Below are 25,980 nucleotides of genomic sequence, written 5' to 3' on the forward strand. Positions count from 1 at the left end.
CCAAAATACATCGTGTGAACCCGGCCTTATAGTGTGAAGGCCACAATTGGGGAGAATTATACTGTGCCGTGGCCACAAGGGGGGGACATTATACTGTGTGAGGGCCACAAGGGGGCATGATACTATAATGGGGCACTAAAGAGCGTTATACACTGACAGGTCCACTAAAGGGACATTATACTGTGTGGGGGCACAAAGGAACTGGGTGGGGACGGGCGAGGTAAGAGGAGTGGGTTATAATACGTAAATTTGTGCTGCAGATTCTGTCCGTCATTGATAGATATTTATTTTGCTTGGGGAGTAATTTACGTTTCCATGGCGTGGAGCCATAATGACTGCGGTGACGTTAATTACACCTATGTCATCTATCATCATGGCTGGGTATCAGTCACATACGAAGAATTCATTCCTGTCAGAGAAAATGGTGACTTTATTTCTCGCCCATTGAAATGATAATGACTTCTATTTCAGGCTCAGCAGCAGCACGTCACTGTTATGGGAAACATCTCTACGTATGAGTATCAATATCTCAGGAGGGCTGTGTATATATACATATGGATTGAGGAGGAGGAGGAGGTGGGAGGGTCGGTTACGTCACCACACCCTCTCTCTTTGGCGGCCATATTTGAATTGGGCAAGGGGATACGCTTCTGGTAGAATAGCCAAATGTACCACAAAATATTTCAGTGTTTTCATATAACCTGACAATGTCCAATATTGACACCATTATATGCCTGACCTAATATTGCCTGCTATTACAGTAAAAGGGGCAACACGTCGTTGAGTTTATTGTGACAAAATTCAGATATTTTTTTCCTCACTCGCTTGTATATTTTAATAGTTTTAATTTCATGACGAGACAAAATGTTTCCAGCCTAGCCCAGCGTTCATAGGTAAAGGGTGCCCACTTCCAAAATGGCGTCCGGAAAGCTCTCCAGGGGATTGGTGATTAAAATGAAAGTGCCCGCCTCCGTCTGGTGATTGGTTGCTGGGACGCGGCTTGGGGCGGAGCGATGCTAGGTGCTTTGCCTTGTGAATGCTGGCGCGCATGCGCGGATGTGTTAGAGTGGCGCTGCTCGCTTGGGATGGTGACTGTATTGGGGCTGTCAGTGGAGCCCTCACTGCTGCTGCCCAGAATAAAGGGGAGAGCCGGCCTCGGGCGTCCTGGGGCTGGGGTGAGTGACACCCGGATTTTCAGTGCAGCACTAGGACTAGCCGGCAGAAGAAGGGGACAATCCCCTGGGGATCAGTGACATCCAGTAGCAGCACAGCCCCGGAGGGAATGATGAACAGGTTCAGAAAGTGGCTGTATAAACCCAAGGTAAGTGCTGACATGCTGAGCTGGCCCCTGGGGGCCACAGTCAGGTGATGCCAGGGAGCTAATTGATCATGTGTCATGTTAATGTGCAGATATACTCCCCTATGTAGTACCCTGTGTATGTAACTACACCATAACATTAACCCTGAAAGTGATGCTTCATGTCTAATGTAGGAATAATTTACACTTACAGATGAGTAACTATATATATATATATATATATATATATATATATATATATATATATATATATTACTGATACTGAATCATATCCTGTATTATACCCCAGAGCTGCACTCACTATTCTGCTGGTGCAGTCACTGTGTACATACATTACATTACTTATCCTGTATTATACTCCAGAGCTGCGCTCACTATTCTGCTGGTACAGTCACTGTGTACATACATTACATTACTTATCCTGTACTGATCCTGAGTTACATCCTGTATTATACTCCAGAGCTGTGCTCACTATTCTGCTGGTACAGTCACTGTGTACATACATTACATTACTTATCCTGTACTGATCCTGAGTTACATCCTGTATTATACTCCAGAGCTGCGCTCACTATTCTGCTGGTGCAGTCACTGTGTACATACATTACATTACTTATCCTGTACTGATCCTGAGTTACATCCTGTATTATACTCCAGAGCTGCACTCACTATTCTGCTGGTGCAGTCACTGTGCACATACATTACATTACTTATCCTGTACTGATCCTGAGTTACATCCTGTATTATACTCCAGAGCTGTGCTCACTATTCTGCTGGTGCAGTCACTGTGTACATACATTACATTACTTATCCTGTACTGATCCTGAGTTACATCCTGTATTATACTCCAGAGCTGCGCTCACTATTCTGCTGGTGCAGTCACTGTGTACATACATTACATTACTTATCCTGTACTGATCCTGAGTTATATCCTGTATTATACTCCAGAGCTGTGCTCACTATTCTGCTGGTGCAGTCACTGTGTACATACATTACATTACTTATCCTGTACTGATCCTGAGTTACATCCTGTATTATACTCCAGAGCTGCGCTCACTACCCTGCTGGTACAGTCACTGTGTACATACATTACATTACTTATCCTGTACTGATCCTGAGTTACATCCTGTATTATACTCCAGAGCTGCACTCACTATTCCGCTGGTACAGTCACTGTGTACATACATTACATTACTTATCCTGTACTGATCCTGAGTTACATCCTGTATTATACTGCAGAGCTGCACTCACTATTCTGCTGGTGCAGTCACTGTGCACATACATTACATTACTTATCCTGTACTGATCCTGAGTTATATCCTGTATTATACTCCAGAGCTGTGCTCACTATTCTGCTGGTGCAGTCACTGTGTACATACATTACATTACTTATCCTGTACTGATCCTGAGTTACATCCTGTATTATACTCCAGAGCTGCACTCACTATTCTGCTGGTACAGTCACTGTGTACATACATTACATTACTTATCCTGTACTGATCCTGAGTTACATCCTGTATTATACTCCAGAGCTGCACTCACTATTCTGCTGGTGCAGTCACTGTGTACATACATTACATTACTTATCCTGTACTGATCCTGAGTTACATACTGTATTATACTCCAGAGCTGCACTCACTATTCTGCTGGTGCAGTCACTGTGCACATACATTACATTACTTATCCTGTACTGATCCTGAGTTATATCCTATATTATACTCCAGAGCTGCACTCACTATTCTGCTGGTACAGTCACTGTGTACATACATTACATTACTTATCCTGTACTGATCCTGAGTTACATCCTGTATTATACCCCAGAGCTGTGCTCACTATTCTGCTGGTGCAGTCACTGTGTACATACATTACTTATCCTATACTGATCCTGAGTTACATCCTGTATTATACTCCAGAGCTGTGCTCACTATTCTGCTGGTACAGTCACTGTGTACATACATTACATTACTTATCCTGTACTGATCCTGAGTTACATCCTGTATTATACTCCAGAGCTGCACTCACTATTCTGCTGGTGCAGTCACTGCGTACATACATTACATTACTTATCCTGTACTGATCCTGAGTTACATCCTGTATTATACTCCAGAGCTGCACTCACTATTCTGCTGATACAGTCACTGTGTAAATACATTACATTACTTATCCTGTACTGATCCTGAGTTACATCCTGTATTATACTCCAGAGCTGCACTCACTATTCTGCTGGTACAGTCACTGTGTACATACATTACATTACTTATCCTATACTGATCCTGAGTTTCATCCTGTATTATACTCCAGAGCTGCGCTCACTATTCTGCTGGTACAATCACTGTGTACATACATTACATTACTTATCCTGTACTGATCCTAAGTTACATCCTGTATTATACTCCAGAGCTGCGCTCACTATTCTGCTGATACAGTCACTGTGTATATACTGTACATTACTTATCCTGTACTGATCCTGAGTTACATCCTGTATTATACTCCAGAGCTGCACTCACTATTCTGCTGGTGCAGTCACTGTGTACATACATTACTTATCCTGTACTGATTCTGAGTTACATCCTGTATTATACTCCAGAGCTGTACTCACTATTCTGCTGGTACAATCACTGTGTACATACATTACATTACTTATCCTGTACTGTTCCTGAGTTACATCCTGTATTATACTCCAGAGCTGCGCTCACTATTCTGCTGGTGCAGTCACTGTGTACATACATTACATTACTTATCCTGTACTGATCCTAAGTTACATCCTGTATTATACTCCAGAGCTGCGCTCACTATTCTGCTGGTGCAGTCACTGTGTACATACATTACTTATCCTGTACTGATCCTAAGTTACATCCTGTATTATACTCCAGAGCTGCACTCACTATTCCGATGGTACAGTCACTGTGTACATACATTACATTACTTATCCTGTACTGATCCTGAGTTACATCCTGTATTATACTCCAGAGCTGTGCTCACTATTCTGCTGGTGCAGTCACTGTGTACATACATTACATTACTTATCCTGTACTGATCCTGAGTTACATCCTGTATTATACTCCAGAGCTGCACTCACTATTCTGCTGGTGCAGTCACTGTGTACATACATTACATTACTTATCCTGTACTGATCCTGAGTTACATCCTGTATTATACTCCAGAGCTGCACTCACTATTCCGATGGTACAGTCACTGTGTACATACATTACATTACTTATCCTGTACTGATCCTGAGTTACATCCTGTATTATACTCCAGAGCTGTACTCACTATTCTGCTGGTACAGTCACTGTGTACATACATTACATTACTTATCCTGTACTGTTCCTGAGTTACATCCTGTATTATACTCCAGAGCTGCGCTCACTATTCTGCAGGTGGAGTAAGAATTCTGCAGGCTTCACAGCTGATATTTCCCAGCATTCCTTGTGGTTCTTGTGCTAGTTATGTGTTTTCTGTACAGTGCACTTGTGATCTGTACTGTAACCTGATGTAGGGATAACTGTCCCTATGTTTGGCTAAGCTTTAGGGATGTGCTACTTTCCCATTTGCATTAACACTCAGCAGAATTGAGAATACAGCTCTGGACTATAATCTATATTATAATGCAGGACAAGATGATTTATGTATTTTTCTCTTTTTGTGGACTTCAGTTCTTCTCTGTTTTTATGATCTGTGTTCTTTGCTGTTCGGGTTATTTCTTGCTTTATTCCCAGATTGCTAAACCTATTGATATTCTGCTATAGTCTGCAGCGCTGTATATGGTTTGTTTCAATGTATCAGCCTGGAGTACAGACAGATCATGTCATAGGGAATTGTCTAGACTGGATACATTTGTAGCAAACCTCCAACTGTTAGAACAGGATTTGATCTGTAAGGATTTTGGTCTCCATTCACATGCAGCAAGCAGAGATCCTGCAGAACTGTCCAAAGTCTAGTAGAAACTTGCAGCACTTTTCATTCATACAGTCATTCCCTATGATGTAAGGTCCGTGTGACTTTCTCTACCTTATAAGAGTCACTGGAGAGGAATTTCCTTCCACATCTTTGCAGTAAGTTTGTGATATTACAGGGTCACATCAGCTAAATGTCGCGGCCAAGTGTGAACAGTGGCAGCTGGTCCGTTGTGGTAGATACTAAATCTTGACTCCAGTTTGCAGTGTCTTACTCTGGGTTCACACTTGGCGTTGACTCGGCATGGGAACACGAAAGATGGAGTGCCTGTTTGCTTACCCATAGACTATATTGGGGTCCACCAGGTGTCCTCCGTGCAGGACTTTTCTCGCTGCCGATATTAGGCAGAATCTGCGACACATACGGAGATCCCAACGCGGATGTGATCCTGGCCTTATACCATCGAGGATTGTCACATGTTAGTTCCACAGTTCCTCTAGAAATTTGGGTGATGTCATTGTGCCGAGCGCCTTAGGGTGAATTCACACCAGGGATAGAGCATCCCCTGGGTTCTGGAGATCATCGGTCTTGTATGGACTACAACTCCATTCACACAGGGGACCCCTTTCCTCATGATCATAGGGAGACCCTATACAAATGGACTGCTGTGACCCCCCCCCCCATTCACACAGTTTAATAATGTGAAGTTGGGGTTTAAGACCCATTCAGACAGTAGCGTTCGATCATGTCTGACTGACCATGACTTGTCTGAACTTAACTCACAAGATCATGGTTTGTTAGGGAGCCTTCACACAGAGTAAACGCGCGTGTATTTTTGCAAAATACACATGTAAAAATAAGACTCCCATTGACTTCAATGACATTTTACAGGTGTAGTTTTACACGTGTAAAAAATATTTTGCAAAAATACACACGCGTTTACTCCGTGTGAAGGCTCCCTTAGACGGTAAGATCCGGAACAACTGGGTGCAGTTTAAAGCTGGTGCAGGACACCAGACCCGAGGTAGTACAATATATCTGTGACAAGACACAGCTGTCTGAACAGATCCTACATCAGAAGAATTTCATACTTGGTTTTCTTTGCTCATTTTTCTGCTTCTAGACTTGAAGAATTCACATTTCTTTGGAAACAAGTTCTGAAGTTTTGTGCTAAGATTTCTGTATTATAGGATCGACATATTGGCAAAGTTAGTCTAGCCATATAATGTATATTCTGTTCCTCCTATTATACACATAGATAGCAAAGTGTAGAGTATGTAATCTGAGACCACATTATCTATAACATACTCCAGTGTACCCAGCAGACAAAGTGACCAGTAACTGGGCCATTGCCCTACGTGCAATGCTATTAAAGGGGTACTCCACTCTGGACAATCCCTAATTGTTAGAAGGACCCCTTGACAATAAGAGTCCTGTTGTGTCCCCCAGCCATCAGTTGTAAGATGTGGGGACACCTGCTAGTAAGTGTTAAGTTTCCCTACAGCACCACCGCAGGACAAACTAAAGTATTGCACAGTTTGTATGTCTATTAGAAGACAGGTCCTCCAAAGCGAGAGATTTTTTTGTAACTGCTCTCCACTGTGTCCAAAAGATGGGGATCCTGAACAAGGGACCCTCATGTAGGAACTCCAGATTCCCTACTAGGGTGTATTATGCCATATCAGTATATTGTAGCATAGTGGATAGTATTGTCACCTCTGGAAGGCATTACTACATTATCCAATGTTGGTGTGGGGTTTCTTCCTCCAAACACATATCTGTATACACACACTTGTCAGGGTCAGAAATTTTTGAATCTCCATCAGTTGTGGAACTACAACTTCCAGCGTGCCTCATTCCTTTTTCTGGCTCTTCTTAGAACATGCATGCTTTACAACAGCTGGAGTGCCAGAGGTGGCTGATCCTTGAGATATATATGTGTAGATATATGTAGGCTACGTGGGGACTGCTCCCTAGAGGCGCCTGGTAAAATCTAGGGCACACATAATCCCGCACTTGTCATTCAGCTCGCCAGTGACCCCATCCAGGATCTCAGTGATTACCTATGCCCAGCAGCTCGGCTAACCCACTTATTTAGATCAGGTATTATTACGCTCCGGTACATTATACCGCAGTGACCTGTTATTTACTGTGAGATCATTGCTATGTGTGCCAAGGAGACTTCTTCTGCCAGGTCATCCATGCTGTGCTGCTCTGATCTCATTCTTGTAAAGTGAAGCTTAAATATGATATTTGGGAATTGTATTATGGGATGCCGTACACGGGCCCTATATTCTGCTGACGGCGCCGGTTGGGAAGTGTCAGGCATTGTAATTTCCCAGCAGTGCTGTATGGCTCATCAGTCACTGCTGCTTGTAAAGGGAACTGCTCCTATAATATCATCATTCCCATTATAGCAAGTTGGCGAAATAAAGTGAACATCATGACTAGGGAACCATATTGTGTATAATACGGCAATATTTCACTGCAAAATAACTTTCTTCTCCATTCACATCCAAAGCTGTTTTTTTAAAATATATATATTTTAAATACACTCACCGGCCACTTTATTAGGTACACCATGCTAGTAACGGGTTGGACCCCCTTTTGCCTTCAGAACTGCCTCAATTCTTCGTGGCATAGATTCAACAAGGTGCTGGAAGCATTCCTCAGAGATTTTGGTCCATATTGACATGATGGCATCACACAGTTGCCGCAGATTTGTCGGCTGCACATCCATGATGCGAATCTCCCGTTCCACCACATCCCAAAGATGCTCTATTGGATTGAGATCTGGTGACTGTGGAGGCCATTGGAGTACAGTGAACTCATTGTCATGTTCAAGAAACCAGTCTGAGATGATTCCAGCTTTATGACATGGCATTGCATTATCCTGCTGAAAGTAGCCATCAGATGTTGGGTACATTGTGGTCATAAAGGGATGGACATGGTCAGCAACAATACTCAGGTAGGCTTTGGCGTTGCAACGATGCTCAATTGGTACCAAGGGGCCCAAAGAGTGCCAAGAAAATATTCCCCACACCATGACACCACCACCACCAGCCTGAACCGTTGATACAAGGCAGGATGGATCCATGCTTTTATGTTGTTGACGCCAAATTCTGACCCTACCATCCGAATGTCACAGCAGAAATCGAGACTCATCAGACCAGGCAACGTTTTTCCAATCTTCAATTGTCCAATTTCGATGAGCTTGTGCAAATTGTAGCCTCAGTTTCCTGTTCTTAGCTGAAAGGAGTGGCACCCGGTGTGGTCTTCTGCTGCTGTAGCCCATCTGCCTCAAAGTTCGACGTACTGTGCGTTCAGAGATGCTCTTCTGGCTACTTTGGTTGTAACGGGTGGCTATTTGAGTCACTGTTGCCTTTCTATCAGCTCGAACCAGTCTGGCCATTCTCCTCTGACCTCTGGCATCAACAACGCATTTCCGCCCACAGAACTGCCGCTCACTGGATGTTTTTTCTTTTTCGGACCATTCTCTGTAAACCCTAGAGATGGTTGTGCGTGAAAATCCCAGTAGATCAGCAGTTTCTGAAATACTCAGACCAGCCCTTCTGGCACCAACAACCATGCCACGTTCAAAGGCACTCAAATCACCTTTCTTCCCCATACTGATGCTCGGTTTGAACTGCAGGAGATTGTCTTGACCATGTCTACATGCCTAAATGCACGGAGTTGCCGCCATGTGATTGGCTGATTAGAAATTAAGTGTTAACGAGCAGTTGGACAGGTGTACCTAATAAAGTGGCCGGTGAGTGTGTGTGTATATATATATATATATATATATATATATATATATATATATATATATATATATTTATTTATTTATTTATTTATTTTACTTATTTATTGATTTTTTAAAATTTTATATCTGTTTGTGTGGCTTGGCCGTACCGTAAACCAGCGTGGCTATAAGGGTAAAAGTCGGAGCTGGGAATGGGATGTCCATTTGGCAGGATGAGGATGTTGGTTCTGCAATACTTCTTCCTGTATTGTTATGCAATAGATATCGCCTGCTCTCACTATGAGATTGTTAAGCATGGAGTGTGATGGCGTCACGTAGATCAGTGAGGGTGGCGTGGGCTTGTGGTGCACCTGCCTGACACTATGCAGACACTGCAGATCTAGGTTTCCAGTCACTATTCGGAATCCGCTAATAACCTGTAATAGGTGTAACTGACCTTCTGATGCTGTTGTGTCACTTTAAGTGGGTGAACATACAGGGAGGGCAGGAGAACATTGACTTGGAGAGATTCTCCTTGTGCAGCAAGTATTTAAAACTTACCTAAGGCCAGGGTCCCACAAAGCGAATCCCATTCACACATTTCGGAAAAATACACAGTGGACATGCTGCGATTTCCAAAACTGTTGCAGTTTTGGAAATCGCAGCATGTCAATTATTTCTATGGAAACGCCGGCGGTTTGCCTATAGATATAATGGAAGCAGAAAGTCTACAGAAGAAGACTCTGCGAACTTTCTGTGAAAAAACGTAATGCATTGCCGCCATGTTGTTCACCGCAGAATTTATTTTTGCTGTGGAATGCTATGTGGGGCCTTAACCTAAAGGGGTTTTCTTGGATTATTCATCACTTATCGCCAGGATAGATCATTAATATGTGATTATTGGGGGCTGAGTTTAAAGCACAGCGCCATAACAAGCAAAGGGGCTGTGCATGGTAGTGCAGCTCAGCACCATACATTGGATTGGGTCTGAGCTGCTATTGTACAATGAAATTGATGAGTGCGTGCTTGTGAGTGCTCCAGATGCTTAAACAGCTGATCAGCGAGAGGACCGGTTGTCAGACAATCGCATATTGATATAGATATCTATAAGTCTTGGAAAACCTTTTTAATAAATCAACCATTATCCATATGTCCCATACAGGTTAAATTCTCAGTGGGGTGACGTCCATATGCCGCGTTTTGGATATGCTAACACTTTGTCATCACTAGTGTCTAACCGATCCTGAGAATAATATGGAGCCCTTTAAAGTTTTCCCCACACAGCGCCACCCCTGGTGATGCACAGTACTGCATTGTGGTCGGTTTCATGTGAATGGGGCCATTCTGTAGTTCTCTGCGTACCTGGTGGATTGGTAGAGGTCTGATTTATACCGATTATAATGTGATCATGTATCCTAGTATTAGTTGGAATTGGAGTACCCCTTTAATTTGAAGCCATAAAGATATATTGTATTTATTCCTTCTGACGATTCACCGCCAGGTTGTGAATAATAGGCAGCTTTGGAAATGATTGTTACTGCGCAAGAAAATTGTTGGTAAAACTGTTAAAATTAAGTGAGCGAATCGCGGTAGGATTTAATTTTGCTGAGTCCGCTAAAAGATGGAAATTCTGGCAATCTTGCATTTTAATGAATCATTAGAAAAACTATAGAGATTCTTAAAGCTTTATACTGACGTGTGCCAGCTTCTTCTGAAAGCCGAGCAAATGGGATCTGACATTGGAAAGACAAAAAAATTACATAAATGAACTTGTAGACAATATTACCCGCATCGTGCTGCTTATAGCGATCTAAGGCGGTCAGTATAATATGGGGTAAGCTAAAGGATGTCTGCAGCCCTTATGTGAGAGTACGATGTGATAGGGGGAGAGAAGCTGAGCTCTGTGATATATAGGGTTATATGATAGAGGGAGAGAAGCTGAGCTCTGTGATATATAGGGTTTAGAGATGAGCGAGTACTGTTCGGATCAGCTGATCCAAACAGCATGCTCCATAGAAATGAATGGATGCACCTGGTACTTCCGCTTTGACGGCAGCCGGCCACTTAACCCCCCCCGTGTGCCGGCTATGTCCGTTCATTTCTATGCGAGCGTGCTGTTCGGATCGGCTGATCCGAACAGTACTCACTCATCTCTAATAGGGTTATATGATAGAGGAGAGAAGCTGTGCTCTGTGATATATAGGGTTATATGAAATATGGAGAGAAGCTGAGCTCTGTGATATATAGGTTATATGATAGAGGAGAGAAGCTGAGCTCTGTGATATATAGGTTATATGATAAAGGAGAGAAGCTGAGCTCTGTGATTTATAGGGTTGTATGATGATAGTAGGAGAGCAGCTGAGCTCTGTGATATATAGGGTTATATAATAGAGGAAAGAAGCTGAGCTCTGTTATATATAGGGTTATATGATAGAGGAGAGAAGCTGAGCTCTGTGATTTATAGGGTTGTATGATGATAGTAGGAGAGAAGCTGAGCTCTGTGATATAGGATTATATAATAGAGGAGAGAAGCTGAGCTCTGTGATATATAGGGTTATATGATAGAGGAGAGAAGCTGAGCTCTGTGATATATAGGGTTATATGATAGAGGAGAGAAGCTGAGCTCTATGATATATAAGGTTATATGATAGAGGAGAGAAGCTGAGCTCTGTGATATAGGATTATATAATAGAGGAGAGAAGCTGAGCTCTGTGATATATAGGGTTATATGATAGAGGAGAGAAGCTGAGCTCTGTGATATATAGGGTTATATGATAGAGGAGAGAAGATGAGCACTGTGATATATAGGGATATATAATAAGAAGAGAATCTGAGCTCTGTGATATATAGGATTATATGATAGAGGAGAGAAGCTGAGCTCTGTGATATATAGGGTTATATAATAGAGGAGAGAAGCTGAGCTCTGTGATATATAGGGTTATATGAAATATGGAGAGAAGCTGAGCTCTGTGATATATAGGGTATATGATAGAGGAGAGAAGCTGAGCTCTGTGATATATAGGTTATATGATAGAGGAGAGAAGCTGAGCTCTGTGATATATAGGGTTATATGATAGAGGAGAGAAGCTGAGCTCTGTGATATATAGGTTATATGATAGAGGAGAGAAGCTGAGCTCTGTGATTTATAGGGTTGTATGATGATAGTAGGAGAGAAGCTGAGCTCTGTGATATATAGGGTTATATAATAGAGGAAAGAAGCTGAGCTCTGTGATATATAGGGTTATATGAAATATGGAGAGAAGCTGAGCTCTGTGATATATAGGGTATATGATAGAGGAGAGAAGCTGAGCTCTGTGATATATAGGTTATATGATAGAGGAGAGAAGCTGAGCTCTGTGATATATAGGTTATATGATAGAGGAGAGAAGCTGAGCTCTGTGATATATAGGTTATATGATAGAGGAGAGAAGCTGAGCTCTGTGATTTATAGGGTTGTATGATGATAGTAGGAGAGAAGCTGAGCTCTGTTATATAATAGAGGAGAGAAGCTGAGCTCTGTGATATATAGGGTTATATGATAGAGGAGAGAAGCTGAGCTCTGTGATATAGGATTATATAATAGAGGAGAGAAGCTGAGCTCTGTGATATATAGGGTTATATGATAGAGGAGAGAAGCTGAGCTCTGTGATATAGGATTATATAATAGAGGAGAGAAGCTGAGCTCTGTGATATATAGGGTTATATGATAGAGGAGAGAAGCTGAGCTCTGTGATATATAGGGTATATGATAGAGGAGAGAAGCTGAGCTCTGATATATAGGGATATATAATAAGAAGAGAAGCTGAGCTCTGTGATATATAGGGTTATATGGTAGAAGGAGAGAAGCTGAGCTCTGTGATATATAGGGTTATATGGTAGAGGAGAGAAGCTGACCAAAACATGGACAGACTATTTTGGTGGGATCGGTTATTGATCTAGTGTATACAGGGCCTACCCTGCAGATGTGGAAGTAAAGAAGGATCAGACATGTTGAATTTCATCATGCGCAATCCTTTGTTTCCATGGGAAATAAATACGCATGCTCGGGCAAGCAGAATGAAATAATCAGGAGAATTGACTAGTAATTTCCCCATACCTGACTGTCGGTACATATTTTCCTATTATTAGAGTCGTCTTCGTAGATTGACGTAGTATTTTGTAGAACATGTTTTTCAGGTGGTTGCTGTAATACAATGATAATAAGCGGAGAGGTGATAGAGATTGCTGGGCAGGACTGGAATGTGTTGCTCACCGTGGAAAGGTTGCAGCTGGTTCAGTGACACTGGCATAAATCATGTTCTTTATGGGAAATGGTCGCCTTCCCGGTGCATTGAAGTAAGTGCAGTTGAGAGATCATAGTATGGTTTATAGTCATTCCCTAACGTATCTTGCCCCAGTGTATACTACATATCTGCATGCCGAGACCTTTACGGTCCATGAAAGATTAAAGAGAAAATCATATATAGAACATGTAGTGCTGTTTGCAGACTGACATATAGTTTTATAAGATTCAGTATCACTTGTATTCTATTCATTCAGGGCTTAGGAGTCCAGTGGGCGGTCCTACTATAACTAAATGTTGGTTGCGACCTTTGCGCTTTGGAGGTGGAGTCCTGTAAGTGATGTTATGGTCCCCGCAGATATAGCCCTGATCTCAACATCATCCAGTCTGTCTGCTATGACATGAAGAGACAGACGGATTGGAGCAAGTCTACATCCACAGAAGATCTGTGCTTAGTTCTCCAACATGGCGGGAACAACCTCCCTGCCGAGTTCTGCCCAAAAACTGTCTGCAAATACAGAGAAGAACTGATGGAAGGCGAATGGCAAAGGTCACACCAAATATTAATGGAATTTAGAATTATCTCTTCATTCACTTCATTTTGTTCATTGACTAAAATAAGTTATTAACACTTTCTGAAAGCATTCTGACTTTGCAGCATTTTCTCCACACCTGCCTGAAACTTTTGCACAATACTTTACCTGTAGCAGTTCACGATTCTGGATTCTGCCACAGACCGCACCTACCTATCCTATAAACCAATTAGTAAGATATCAATACAGTAATTTTAAAGGGTATTCCTACATAGGTATCTGCTGGAACATCATTGATCTACTAAAGGTTGAAGTTCTCTGTGTGGCCCCTCACTATTAAAGCAAGGTTAGAGAACTGGTCTTATCACTCTTCTAAATGAGAACCTATTAATGATCAGGTGATTGGCGCAGATGGCAACACATTTTTCCTACAGTGGCCACTGGTGGAGAAATGTGGTATTACATGACTCCCATTCCAATGATACATCAGACCTCCAGAGGGAAAGATATCCCTAACCATTAGATCTCTGCTCTGACTAAAGGGGGTGAAGTGTGTGATCCAAACAAATGATGGGTCTTTATGATTTCAGTATGCCCAAATGTTCAAGGGAAAGCCAGTTGAAATGGATCTTCAGATATGTTATAGATACAGAAGAAAATATTGTCAAAATGTGTTCTCAGATGACTCCTGATGTTCACAATACAAATTCTCCATAGCGAGAACAGACCCCATTGCTTGTACCTATGACAATTGGAAAAGTAATCCTACCGCTCGACAACCGCTTTTTTGATCCAGAAAAGTGCTCAGAACAGTTGTCACTATCCTTCCCCCAAAATATTGGATTTCACAGTAGAAAAGCAATGCTTTAAGCCGGCTCTGAGTGGGTTACAAAAAACTAAAAGGACCAGTACTCACCTTATTGATTCTCCCCCCCCCCCCCCCCCCCGCTACAGCAGTGGAAGGGGGAATGCATGTGTATGCTCTCCTACTCAAGTAATAGGAGCAGCCTCGCTGTACCCCAGAACCTCCGCTATACAGTGGACAGAGCTGCTGAAGAGCCTGCACAAACTCCTCATCCACTGCAGCACCTGCCAGCGCCTGGATCTGTGCGGGGTCTGTGTATTGGACACCCACAGATCACATACCGATTATCTTGTGGATAGATCCATCAGTATAAAAAGTTGATTTGGGCCCGGACAAACCCTTTAAGCTTTATTACTAATATATAAGTTGGTCCTCCGGAGGTCCTGAGTTTCCGTTTTATGGAGGACAGCTGGGGAGGTCCTCTCGCTCCTCTACTTCCCTGACTGCTGCTCTGACTCTCTATCAGATGACCGACTCCATATTGCTCAGCGGACCTGCGGGCCGTGTAGAGGGTAGTCAATGATGTCAGTAGCTTATGCAGTTTCGGAACCATATAAAGGTAACTTTGGGGCTCCTGGGCACCCTGGCCATATATTAGTAATAAAGCTCATCTAGGGCAGGGAATGCATCGGTAATCTTCATATTTACCCGGATAACCCGTTTACCATAATTGCGGACCATGAATCCTGTCCTAGAAGGGAGTTCAGCTCGCTGAGGTGTATAATTGGGTCCATGAAGGTAAATATGAGCGACTTGTGAAGTTTGACATAAAATGTGATACAAGCGGATTACACATTAACGTTATCTCACCCACGAGTTAAAAGCGGTCTGTTACTGTGAACTGAATAATAAAGTGTTGTCGCCTCGCAAGCCCTTCAGAGCAGAATGCACGGGCTCAGAGCTTGCAGTGACTTTGCTTGTGTCGCTCACCTTTTACCTTCACGCTCGCTTCTTTCACTGTCTGCTTTAATCAATATGCATTTGGCCGTAGCAGCTGAATGCACTTGATAAAATCTGCGAGTCACTGCGGTGCCATAAATATCTTGGGCAGCCATGACTTTTGTCTTTTGTTGAAGTCTGCTCTTATCCTGAAATCTAATCTATTGCAGGGAGGCATAAAGTGGACCCCTACCATTTGGTTTACTAGGTTATTGCAGCGGACCCATCCTGTGTGACTGTAAGAAGACCGTGGCGAGAAGGTGACAGGCAGAGAGCTGGAGTCCCGCTAAATCAGCCCTAGGTTTCTGACCTATGTGTGAGCAGGCCTCAGCCCCAGGTTTTAGGTCATAGGCTCATTACTGGGCCATAAAAGGCTGTAGAGCCTGCACTTCAGGGCAGATCCAGGGAGTGAGAGGAGGTGTCTGGGTCTGTCCTGTTGCTCTGAGTCTGGTGAAGACTGTATTGTGCCTATTGGTTTGCTCTTGTGGCTGTTAGTAAGCCACACGTATAGTTAGTTAGTTTATTTTTTACTGTTTAGTTATTTGCTCAGACGAGCAGGATTTAGTTTCTTGTTGTTTTGCCTGAAGTTAAGGCTGTATTTTATTTTGTTTAATTTTTGCCTGAAGTCAAGGTTTATTTGTTTCACTGTTTTTCTAAATAAACCTGTTTCCTGCATAGTTTCTGTGACTGGTTGGGTCTGCACTGTTGCTGCTACCGAGCTACCTTCCCCACATCTCGTAGAAGAGCCTTCAGTCACACTGGCTAACCCACTGGTGTAGATTAGATACAAAATGCCCATAGCCACAGTGTTGCTTAAAGGATTGTTCCAGTTCTTTTACGGGATACTTAAAGTAACAAATACTATAATATACTACAGACCATGGAGCTTTGTGGTGTAGGGGAGTTAGAAGCTGCCATACAGGCGCTCATCCCCAACACCTACAAGTTAGGGGGAGGCATGTGAAACCAGAGTATCTGGAGTAAAACCACGCAAACATGGGAAAGAGCATTCAAACTCCATGCAGATGTTTCACTTGGTTGGAATCAAATCCAGGACCCAAGGCAGCATTGTTAGCCAATGAGCCACCGTGCTACCTATATACTTACCTGTCCATTCAGCCAGGGATCCAGTGGGGAGTCTCCATTTAGGTCTCTGGTCTTCCTAACTTTTGACTTGCAGCTCATGCAGGGGCAGAAGGTCAACAGATCCAGGGGACATGAGCAGACACTGCCCGCTGGATACCCAGCTGAAAGGACAGGTACTCGAAGTAGACGCCGCTCAATGATGATGCCAGAATTGCAAAGGGCATGGAGATGTCAGCCATGTTTTATGGGTATCTCGCAAGCAAAGATTTGGAATTATTCCCATGTGTTGCACCACTAGCTTTTGGGATAGGGTTCTGAAGCTCCAAACAGGACACTGACCCAAACTCCCCAAGGCCCTAGCATGATGGAAAACGTCACACCTTATTGTGCGTCGGTTGTGTCATGGAAAACATGCAGGATAGAACCCCCACCCCAACCATAATCTGCATTGGTAAAGTATACTTTATTATCACATGGCAGTGAATATGAACATGAAATAAAGTGTGTAATCCTGTCCAGAGTGGCGAATCCAAGTCTCCTAACATAAGGTACAATTGCATGGCTTCTGCCACCTTACATTGCCTTAGCCATCCATACATTGCAGAAAACTCCCCCACAGTGCAAGGTGTTAGCAAATCCACATAAATTTATATAGAACATGGCAACACCCTATTATAAAAGAACAACGGGCTATAACCCATGGCTTTTGCTTCAGTGGTGCACTATGTAGTACACTTAAATGTCTCCAAACTATGCACATGGATGCATACCGCTATATAGTAGACTAAATATTAATTTCATAGTTTTCTGCTGCCACCATATGCCTCGAAAATATGCTGTATATTTCCTAGGTAAACACCGCCATATAAAGTGACACCTACAGACAGCAACCAAATAATAGTGCTAGACAATGTATACATTATCCTATTAATATTATAAATGTGAAAGTTTGTGGGTTTGTGTGTTTGGATGTTTGCATGTTCGGATGTTTGTTCCTCAGTCACGGAAAAACCGCTCCACCGATTTGGCTGAAATTTTCCACAAACATAGTCATTACACTCGATTAAACAATAGGCTACGTTTCGTCACAATAGCGCACATACGTTTGTGCCAGGACCCCCACAAAACCCAAACTCACACCACCATCTCTGCAATCTCACACACTTTGGACCATAGCAAGCCACAAAATTCATATTACCCTCTTCAGCCTCGCCCCTAACCCCACACAATCTCATATACATATACTTTACCACTTTGCCCCTCACCTTAACGATTCTCCAGGAGGCTCTCTTTAACGCTCTGGAGCAGCCATGTTTGCCGACCCCCACCACTCTGACAATCCGCGACACCGCCCACCCATGTCAATACCCCTAGGCGGTCTAATAAATGCAAAAAAAAAAAGTTTAAAAAAAGTAAAAAAAATATAAAAAAAATAAATAAAAAGGATTAAAAATTCAAATCACCCCCCCTTTCCCTACAACACATATAAAAGTAGTTAAAAACTGTGAAACACATACATGTTAGGTATCCGCGCGTCCTAAATCGGCCGCTCTACAAAGTTATACAAATATTTTTCCTGTTCGGTAAACGCCGTAGCGGGAAAAATGGCCAAAAGTACCAAACCGCCATTTTTTCACTGTTTTGATTCTGCTAAAAATTTGAATAAAAAGTGATCAAAGCAATAACATTTCCCGAAAATGGTAGAACTACAAAGTACACCCGGTCCCGCAAAAAAAGACGCCTATACATCCCCGTACACGCACGTATAAAAAAGTTACGGCTGTCGGAATATGGCGACTTTTCAAAAAATAATTTTTTAACACAGTTTTGGATTTTTTTTAAGGGGTCAAAATGTAAATAAAACCATATAAATTTGGTATCCCCGGAATCGTAACGAAGCACAGAATACAGGGGACATGTTATTTTGGTTGCACAGTGAACGCCGTAAAACCATAGCCCGTAAGAAAGTCGCAGAAATGCATTTTTTCTTCAAATCCACCCCATTCTGAATTTTTTCCCTGCTTCCCAGTACATTATATAGAATAAATAATGGCGGCATCAGGAAGAAAAATTTGTCCCAGGAAAAATTAAGACCTCATATGGCTCTGGGAGCGGAGAAATAAAAAAGTTATGGGGTTTAGAAGGAGGGGAGTCAAAAACGAAAATCAAAAAATGCCATCGGCGGGAAAGGGTTAACTTCAAATACTTCTGTCCCAAAGACACTATGTAAAGTTTCTCACAACACCGTATAGCAGCTCTAATACAAATTAACTTCAACACAAAAGTCTCACGTATTCTCTGAATTACAGAAAAAACAAGATACAAACTTACATTTCATATCCCAGACCTTATACACAGTACGAAAACCTTACCCACACCTGTATATACCCACTGCTACAATCACCGCAGACGAAGTCGCGGGTACCAGCTAGTACCACTATATGGTTGAAATGAAGATACATGGTGATAACAAGCCTCAGGAGCCCCCTGTACAGGTCGCACACACCCCGGCCAGCTTAGCTATAACTTTCTCTACATATTTGTGTAATATTGTTGGATATGTATGGATTGCTGCCTAATCCCTGTATATTTGTCTATACTAGGTGACCTCTCCTCTTACTTAGGGAGTGGGAGCAATGTTTAGCCGCTGTGTATTACCAGGTGTGGGGCCTATTAAATTACGACATGATTGACAAGCCAATTTATACCCTATTATATAGCATTTATCTGGACGTGGAGCGATTAGTTTGGCGGTACAGAGGTCACTTATGTGTTTCTTCCTGTTGTCTTCAATAGTTCGTGGGCTTGTGTTGGTCTGTATGGTATATATAATGTGTATTTACATTCTAAGTAGACCATTTCTCTATGTAGAATCACTTAATTCCATTTTTTTTTTTTGCTAGTCTGTGTGTGACTGTGTAAAAATAAAACAGCCATCTGTATTTCAGGGCTATCCTTAAAGGGGTATTCCTATTACATATAATGATACAGCTGTACTGCAATTCCCCTGCACTGGGTGTATATTTGGTGACTTATTTTGTCATCTTGTTTAGAGCTGTGTTTCTGCTACAGATCCTCCACTAGTGATCTTACATCTATCTCTATATACACAGAAGAAAGGCTTCCAGTCACTGCCCCTCATCGTTGTTGACACCCAACAGTGTCCTCTGGTCTGCTTATGATCTAAGACTTATGTCCTCTATAATCTAAACCTCATACTTCCATCTTCAAAACTTTTCTAGAGCTGCACCAGTTCCCTGGATTGCGCTACCCCAGGCACTAATGAATTTCAGTTTTGTCTCTATACAACTCACTGCATATAACTCTGTGCTCAGTTTTGGGCACCTGTATATAGGAAAGATATAACTGAACGGTAGTGGGTGAAGAATTTGGGGTATATATGTATGTATATGTGTGTGTACATATATACACACGCCCATATCTGGTTGTAATTGCTTAAAATTTAGCAGACACTTTCCCTTTAAGCCCTGCAAAATCAGGCAAAAAAAAAATAATAGCAAGAATTAAAAGTGTTCTGCAGCAAATCTCAGCATGTGGGTTGTGTGCGGCGCTTTATGGCACAATACTTCTGTCACAGCAATGGTTGCAGTCATTCATATGCGGGCATCTAATCTGCAGCTTTGTTACTGTTTAGTGTGGATTACCACGTGGCAGCATGCCACCGCTGACTGTGTTATTGACCCTGCTGGACTGCAGTTCACATGGCTTAGAAAACCAGTCGCGTTTTATTTTGCTCCGTGACATGCTGTTTCAGGGTTTCGTATGTGATCCAGCTGAATAAAAGCAAAGGCGTTCCTGGAGCCTGGCGGAGCGGGTGGCGTGAATCATTCATCTAGGTGCCAAGGAACTATGCTTCACTTAACTAATGGAATCAAAGGTCTCGGCGTGATTGCTTCGGATGTCGTGCAGCGACTTTTGTTCTACCAGGCTCTTTGTTTGGGCACATGAAGCGCTCAATGCCACATCGCCTGGTTCATTGGATTTGTTGTACATTAACCATACGTGCAGTCACTGCAGCGTACGGTAAAGTGTGGAACCTTCCTGTGTTATCTAATGTCCAGATACTAGGAAACTGGATCTCTGGGATTGTTTTACTGATGCTAATTTATTTATAGGTCCTCAAATGAGCTAAATCCACGAACTGGACAATTGTGTCTGGTTTGTGACAGTGTGTCAGTCTGGAATCTCACAGAGCATTGTCTAGTCCGGATACAATTGTATATACTGAGCGCAAGAACTCCTATGTTACAATAATGTTTCCATTCACTGACAGCAAGCAGATAGCTTAGCTTATCGAGAATTTCCATTTTTTGCATTTTCGTACATTTACTCCCATGTTTTTTTTTTCTGTTTGCTGAACATGACATTTTTTGCATGACAAATTCTACCTTTTAAGATTCTGTGCAATGCACTGGGAAGCCAGAAAAAAATTGTACAGTGGGGTGAAATTGGGACCCCCCCCCCCCAAAGCTACGCCATATTATTACAGGTTTTATTTTTAGGACTTTTGCCGACCTGTTATTTTATACTGAGTTGATACAATGCCAAATTTAGGTTAAAGCCCCACATTGCGTAAACCCAGCTTTTTTTGTTGCAGATTTTGCTGCCATTTTTTGAGCCAAAGCCAAGAATGGCTACACAAAGAATGGGAGATATATAGGAAGTTCTTATACTTCTACCTTCTGCTTAATCCACTCCTGACTTTGGCTCCAAAAACTGCAGTAAAATCTGTAACAAAAAAAAAAAAAAAAAAGCGGTGTTTCCGCAACGTGGGGCCTCCGCCTTTAAATAGGTTTTTTTCATATTTCAATAATATTACAAAAATAATTTTTTTTTTGAAAAAGAACATTTCTTTCTCTTGCCATATTCTGACACCTCTTTAGATAGGAGTATGGCTGGATAAACCCTTTAAAGGGATCCTATCATTTAAACATTTTTTTCTGGTTGACACGTAGGAACAGCCTTAAGAAAGGCTATTCATCTCCTACCTTTAGATGTTTTCTTCAGGCCACCATTCTGTAGAAATCCCGTTTTTCGCCGGTATGCAAATGCGCTCTCTCGCAGCACTGGGGGCGGGCCCCAGCGCTCAAACAGCACGGGGGGCATCACCAATGCTGCAAGAGAACTCTTCAGCTCCGCCTCCATCTTCTTCAGGAATGGGGTCTTGACGCATCTTCTACCAGGGGATGGCTTCAAACTTCTAGGCCTAGAGCAAAGTCGACTGCGCTTGGCCTCTGGCCACAAGAAAATGGCCGCTTACAATACTGTGTAAGCGGACATTTTCTTGTGGCCGGCGGGCATGCACAGTCGGTTTTTGAACCCTCAGAAGAAGACTCGTCAAGACCCCGTTCCTGAAGAAGATAAAGGGGACGCTGGAGAGTTCTCTTGCCGCATTGGAGATGCCCCCAGTGCTGTTTGAGTGCTGGGGCCCGCCCCCAGTGCTGTGAGAGAGATCATTTGCATACCAACGGAAAACGGGATTTCTACGGAACGGTGGCCTGGAGAAGACCTCTAAAGGTAGGAGACGAATAGCCTTTCTTAAGGCTATTCCTACGTGTCAACCAGAAAAAATGTGTTTAAATGATAGGATCCCTTTAAGGCTAAGGCGTCACGTAGAGAAACGCAGCTAAAAAATGCAGCAGAGACGCATTATGTTTTTTTTCGCAGCGTTTTTCACTGTGTTTTTGCAGATTTTCTGCCCCTATTATACCTATACAGAAAACGCCACAGTTTCTGCAGGTATAATTAACATGCTACGATGGAGTCTGTCACCGAAACTGTCAAAAATCGGCAAAAAAAAAACTCCTGCGCAGAATTTTGAAACGGCAGACTCCATTATAGTCAATAAGGTCCGCTGGTATCTGCTGTGGTAGCGGTCTGGCTCTCCGTCGTCATACAGGTTCCCTGACGTGCCCCGAACGACCGAGAGCATGGCGCTAATGTGAACCTAGTGTTAGCCGTTCAGGAGAATCTCCATGGGATTAGAAAACTCCTATAGCAGGTCACAGATGAAAAAACTAGACAAGTGCCATGTCCCTCCGCCTGAGGCTTGGCATATGGTAAAGCATTCAGTGACATCTCTGTTTTCTCCTTTGTTTCTGTCACTCCTCCATGAGCATATAACCACTTCGTTCTGACGGGTGTCAGAATCTGTCACATCGAACTGAAATAGAAATGTGTTCATGTAAATGACTTCACACCTGCGACAGGATGAAAATGGTTAAATCAAGATCGACAGCGCTGTTGTAAAGTGAGAATATGTATGTGTCCCCGTGTCTGTCGGATGTCTGAAAGCGTTAGCGCCATGCAATACCCTGCGCTGCTTGGCTAGAGGTGTTGTGGGAAGTAAATGTGCGGCGCTATAATCTTCTTATATGACATACACACATACAATACCGGAAAACCCTCTCATCAAAATTTCCTGCAACTCCTAATACCATGTCATGCCATCACTTTATAATTGGTGGGGATCCAACTTGGGAGAACCCTCAACATTCTTGAAAAAATGTAGTGTCCTTTGCATTTGGAGCTTCTAGACTTGTACTTGAATACATACAGTAATGTGCAATAGTTTTAGGCAGGATTAGCATAAAATAGCTGCAAAGTAAGAATGCTTAAAGGGATTGTTCAGGATAAAATCAAAATTAACCCCTAAACTAAACCCCCTCCCCTGACTAACTGATTTACTTTGTTAAAAACAAAAATCTATAATTTCCCATATCCCTGGAGTGGTCATGTGATCGCCTCAGGGGCACTTTGTGATAATCTGGTGACATTATGTTTCCCGTCATCAGTACTCCCCTCCACCCCATCATACTTACGGCTCCTCCTTCTTTCAAGCTGGTGACACTGCCACAGTTTGGCGTTACCTCTGACAAATGTGCGGTAGAGGTTGTGCGCACGCCGCCAGAGGTTCCCTCTCTACTGCGCAGGTGTCTCCAGCCTGTGCACAGCCAGGAGAACAGACAGAAAAGGAGGAGCCGATCCTGTCTAAAGAGGAAGATATGGTGGGGTGGGGTGGGGGGCTGAGTTAGTTAGTTGGTAAGGGCTAGTAGTGGGTGAGATGGAGGTAGGCAAAAAACGGCCTACCAGGAAGCTACACCCTGTAAACAAATGTAGAAGATACCAGAAGCTCTCAGAGAAATCCAGAAATCACTCAAAACACTGCTAAAGATATATGGGTGTAATTTTTAACCCATTAATGGCACTAACAGACCTTTTTTTTTAAAAAAAAAAATATATATATATATATATATATATATATATATATATATATATAATTTTTTTTTTTTTTTTTTGCCTGGAAAACTTCTTAAAGTTTCCCTCTGTTTATTAATAATTTAGCAAAAATAAACAGTACAGGTAAAAATAAGACATTTTGTAATATATCTTAAGAACTGTTTCCTTCTCCAATTATTAAGCTGTTCTCCTGTTCCTTATCTTCAATCTTGACACTTGTTTACATTCTATCCGTGTATATACAACTCTAAGCCAGTAATAGCAATGTGTAACAGCAGCAATTATTTGAGTGGCTTTTCTAACCCTCCTTCATAGGCTAATAAGGAGAAAGTAACTGTCAGAAAATTGGAGAAGAAAATATAATTCTTTAATAAGATATATTACAAAGTTTCTTATATTCACCTGTACTATTCGTTTATCAAAAAGTGGTTCATAACTGGAGTTACACTTTGATAGGTAATCACTTAGTAAAATGAAGTGATTAAAGAGGACCTGTCACCGATTTGGGCACAGGCAGTTCTATATACTGCTGGAAAGCTGACAATGCGCTGAATTCAGCGCACTGTCGGCTTTCCGGATCTGTGCCCGGTGTAAAGAGCTTTCGATCCCGGTACCGTAGCGCTTTACAGTCAGAAGGGCGTTCCTGACAGTCAGTCAGGTACGTCCTTCTCCACAGCAGCGCCTATCGCACTGTACAGTGTGAGCGGGGAGGAACGCCCCCTCCCTCTGCTCACAGGGCTCGTCCATAGATGAGTATTATCAGGAGGGGAGGGGGCGTTCCTCCCCGCTCACACTGTACAGCGCTATAGGCGCTGCTGGGCAGAAGGACGTTCCTGACAGACTGTCAGGAAAGCCCTTCTGACTGTAAAGCGCTATGGTCCCGGGACCAATAGCTCTTTACCCCGGGCACAGATCGAGAATTCAGCGCACTGTCAACTTTCCAGCAGTTTATAGAACTGCCTGTGCCCAAATTGGTGAAAGGTCTTCTTTTAAAGAGAAGGGAAATCTAAATCCCATCAATATTTGGTGTGACCTTTGCCTTCCATCAATTATTTTCGTTACTTGCAGACAGTTTGAGTAGTGAGGATTTAGCACTGCTGGAGATGTATATACAGATAATTTTTTGGAACTTTGTATCCCCTTTAATGTGATTTAATGAAGGCGATACAAAAAAACCTACATATCTACTCTCTGATCCGCAGGCCGGGTTTTGCCGTAAATCATTATCTTCTTAGGTTAGGTAGGTGGACGATATAGCACAATGGAAACAACCAACCACTAAGGTATGTTAGTGGGTTAGTGTCATGGCTGTTGAGTATCGATTGTAGACATGCTGCAGGGTTGGTGGTCGCGGCTGTGATCGCTGGCCGGGTAGATTAACATGTCCGCTCGGTTGAACAAGCTTGCTAAGCCTTGTGAGCATTCACAAGCAAGACTCAATTTCCTTCTTCAGGCCAAATAAACAACAAAGGAAAAATATTATCATTTCACCATCACTTCCCTTGTGCAGCTTCATTGAGCTTCTCCACAAATCTTCATTATTGTAATGATCTTTTCTGGTAAGGGAAAGGGTAAGTAGTTACAAAATCGGCTTCGTATGGGTTGCGTAGCTGCTGTGCTTAGTATTGCAAACAAGCCATGTGACAGGCTATGGGGCTGGAAGCAGTTGACTCGATGGGGCTCAGCGCCGTTATGAATTCAGTGGGAGCTAAGCTGCAGTACTAGTGTCCCGGTCCCTGGTGTGTATAATACTGGTGATGGAAGATGTGTGGGTAGGGCAAGGGCAGTCTTTTGTGACCACATATTTGTGACCTATCCTAAAACATAAACCTGGACAGTCCCTTTAACCCCTTCCTGCTCAGTGCTGTACCATTACATCAAGTGTGTAGTGCAACCCAGTAGCTATAACCCCCCCCCCCCCCAAAAAAAAAAAAAAAAAGCAATCTGTGAACACAGTCAGTAAAGCTGCTTTTTTGGTTATAATATTCGATCTGTAATCACACAAGCAGCCAGAAGTAGAGTACATAGAGTACATAAGTAGACTTTTCTTATATTGTAAGA

The 25,980-nt window shown here is 42.6% G+C and overlaps 1 protein-coding gene across 2 annotated transcripts in view; it reads left to right on the forward strand.

The window, feature by feature from the left end:
- The first annotated feature begins 1,088 nt into the window (after positions 1-1,088).
- The window catches only part of ZFYVE28 (zinc finger FYVE-type containing 28), a 134,513-nt gene continuing 109,621 nt past the window's right edge, over positions 1,089-25,980 (forward strand). For both annotated transcript variants that reach the window (XM_075261114.1, XM_075261115.1), the window contains exon 1: positions 1,089-1,321. In XM_075261114.1, the coding sequence (XP_075117215.1) occupies positions 1,283-1,321 (39 nt within the window). In that variant the 5' untranslated portion in view covers positions 1,089-1,282. The remainder of the gene's footprint in view (positions 1,322-25,980) is intronic.

Source organism: Leptodactylus fuscus, chromosome 1 (genome assembly GCF_031893055.1).
Source record: "Leptodactylus fuscus isolate aLepFus1 chromosome 1, aLepFus1.hap2, whole genome shotgun sequence".
Classification (NCBI taxonomy): Eukaryota; Metazoa; Chordata; class Amphibia; order Anura; family Leptodactylidae; genus Leptodactylus; species Leptodactylus fuscus.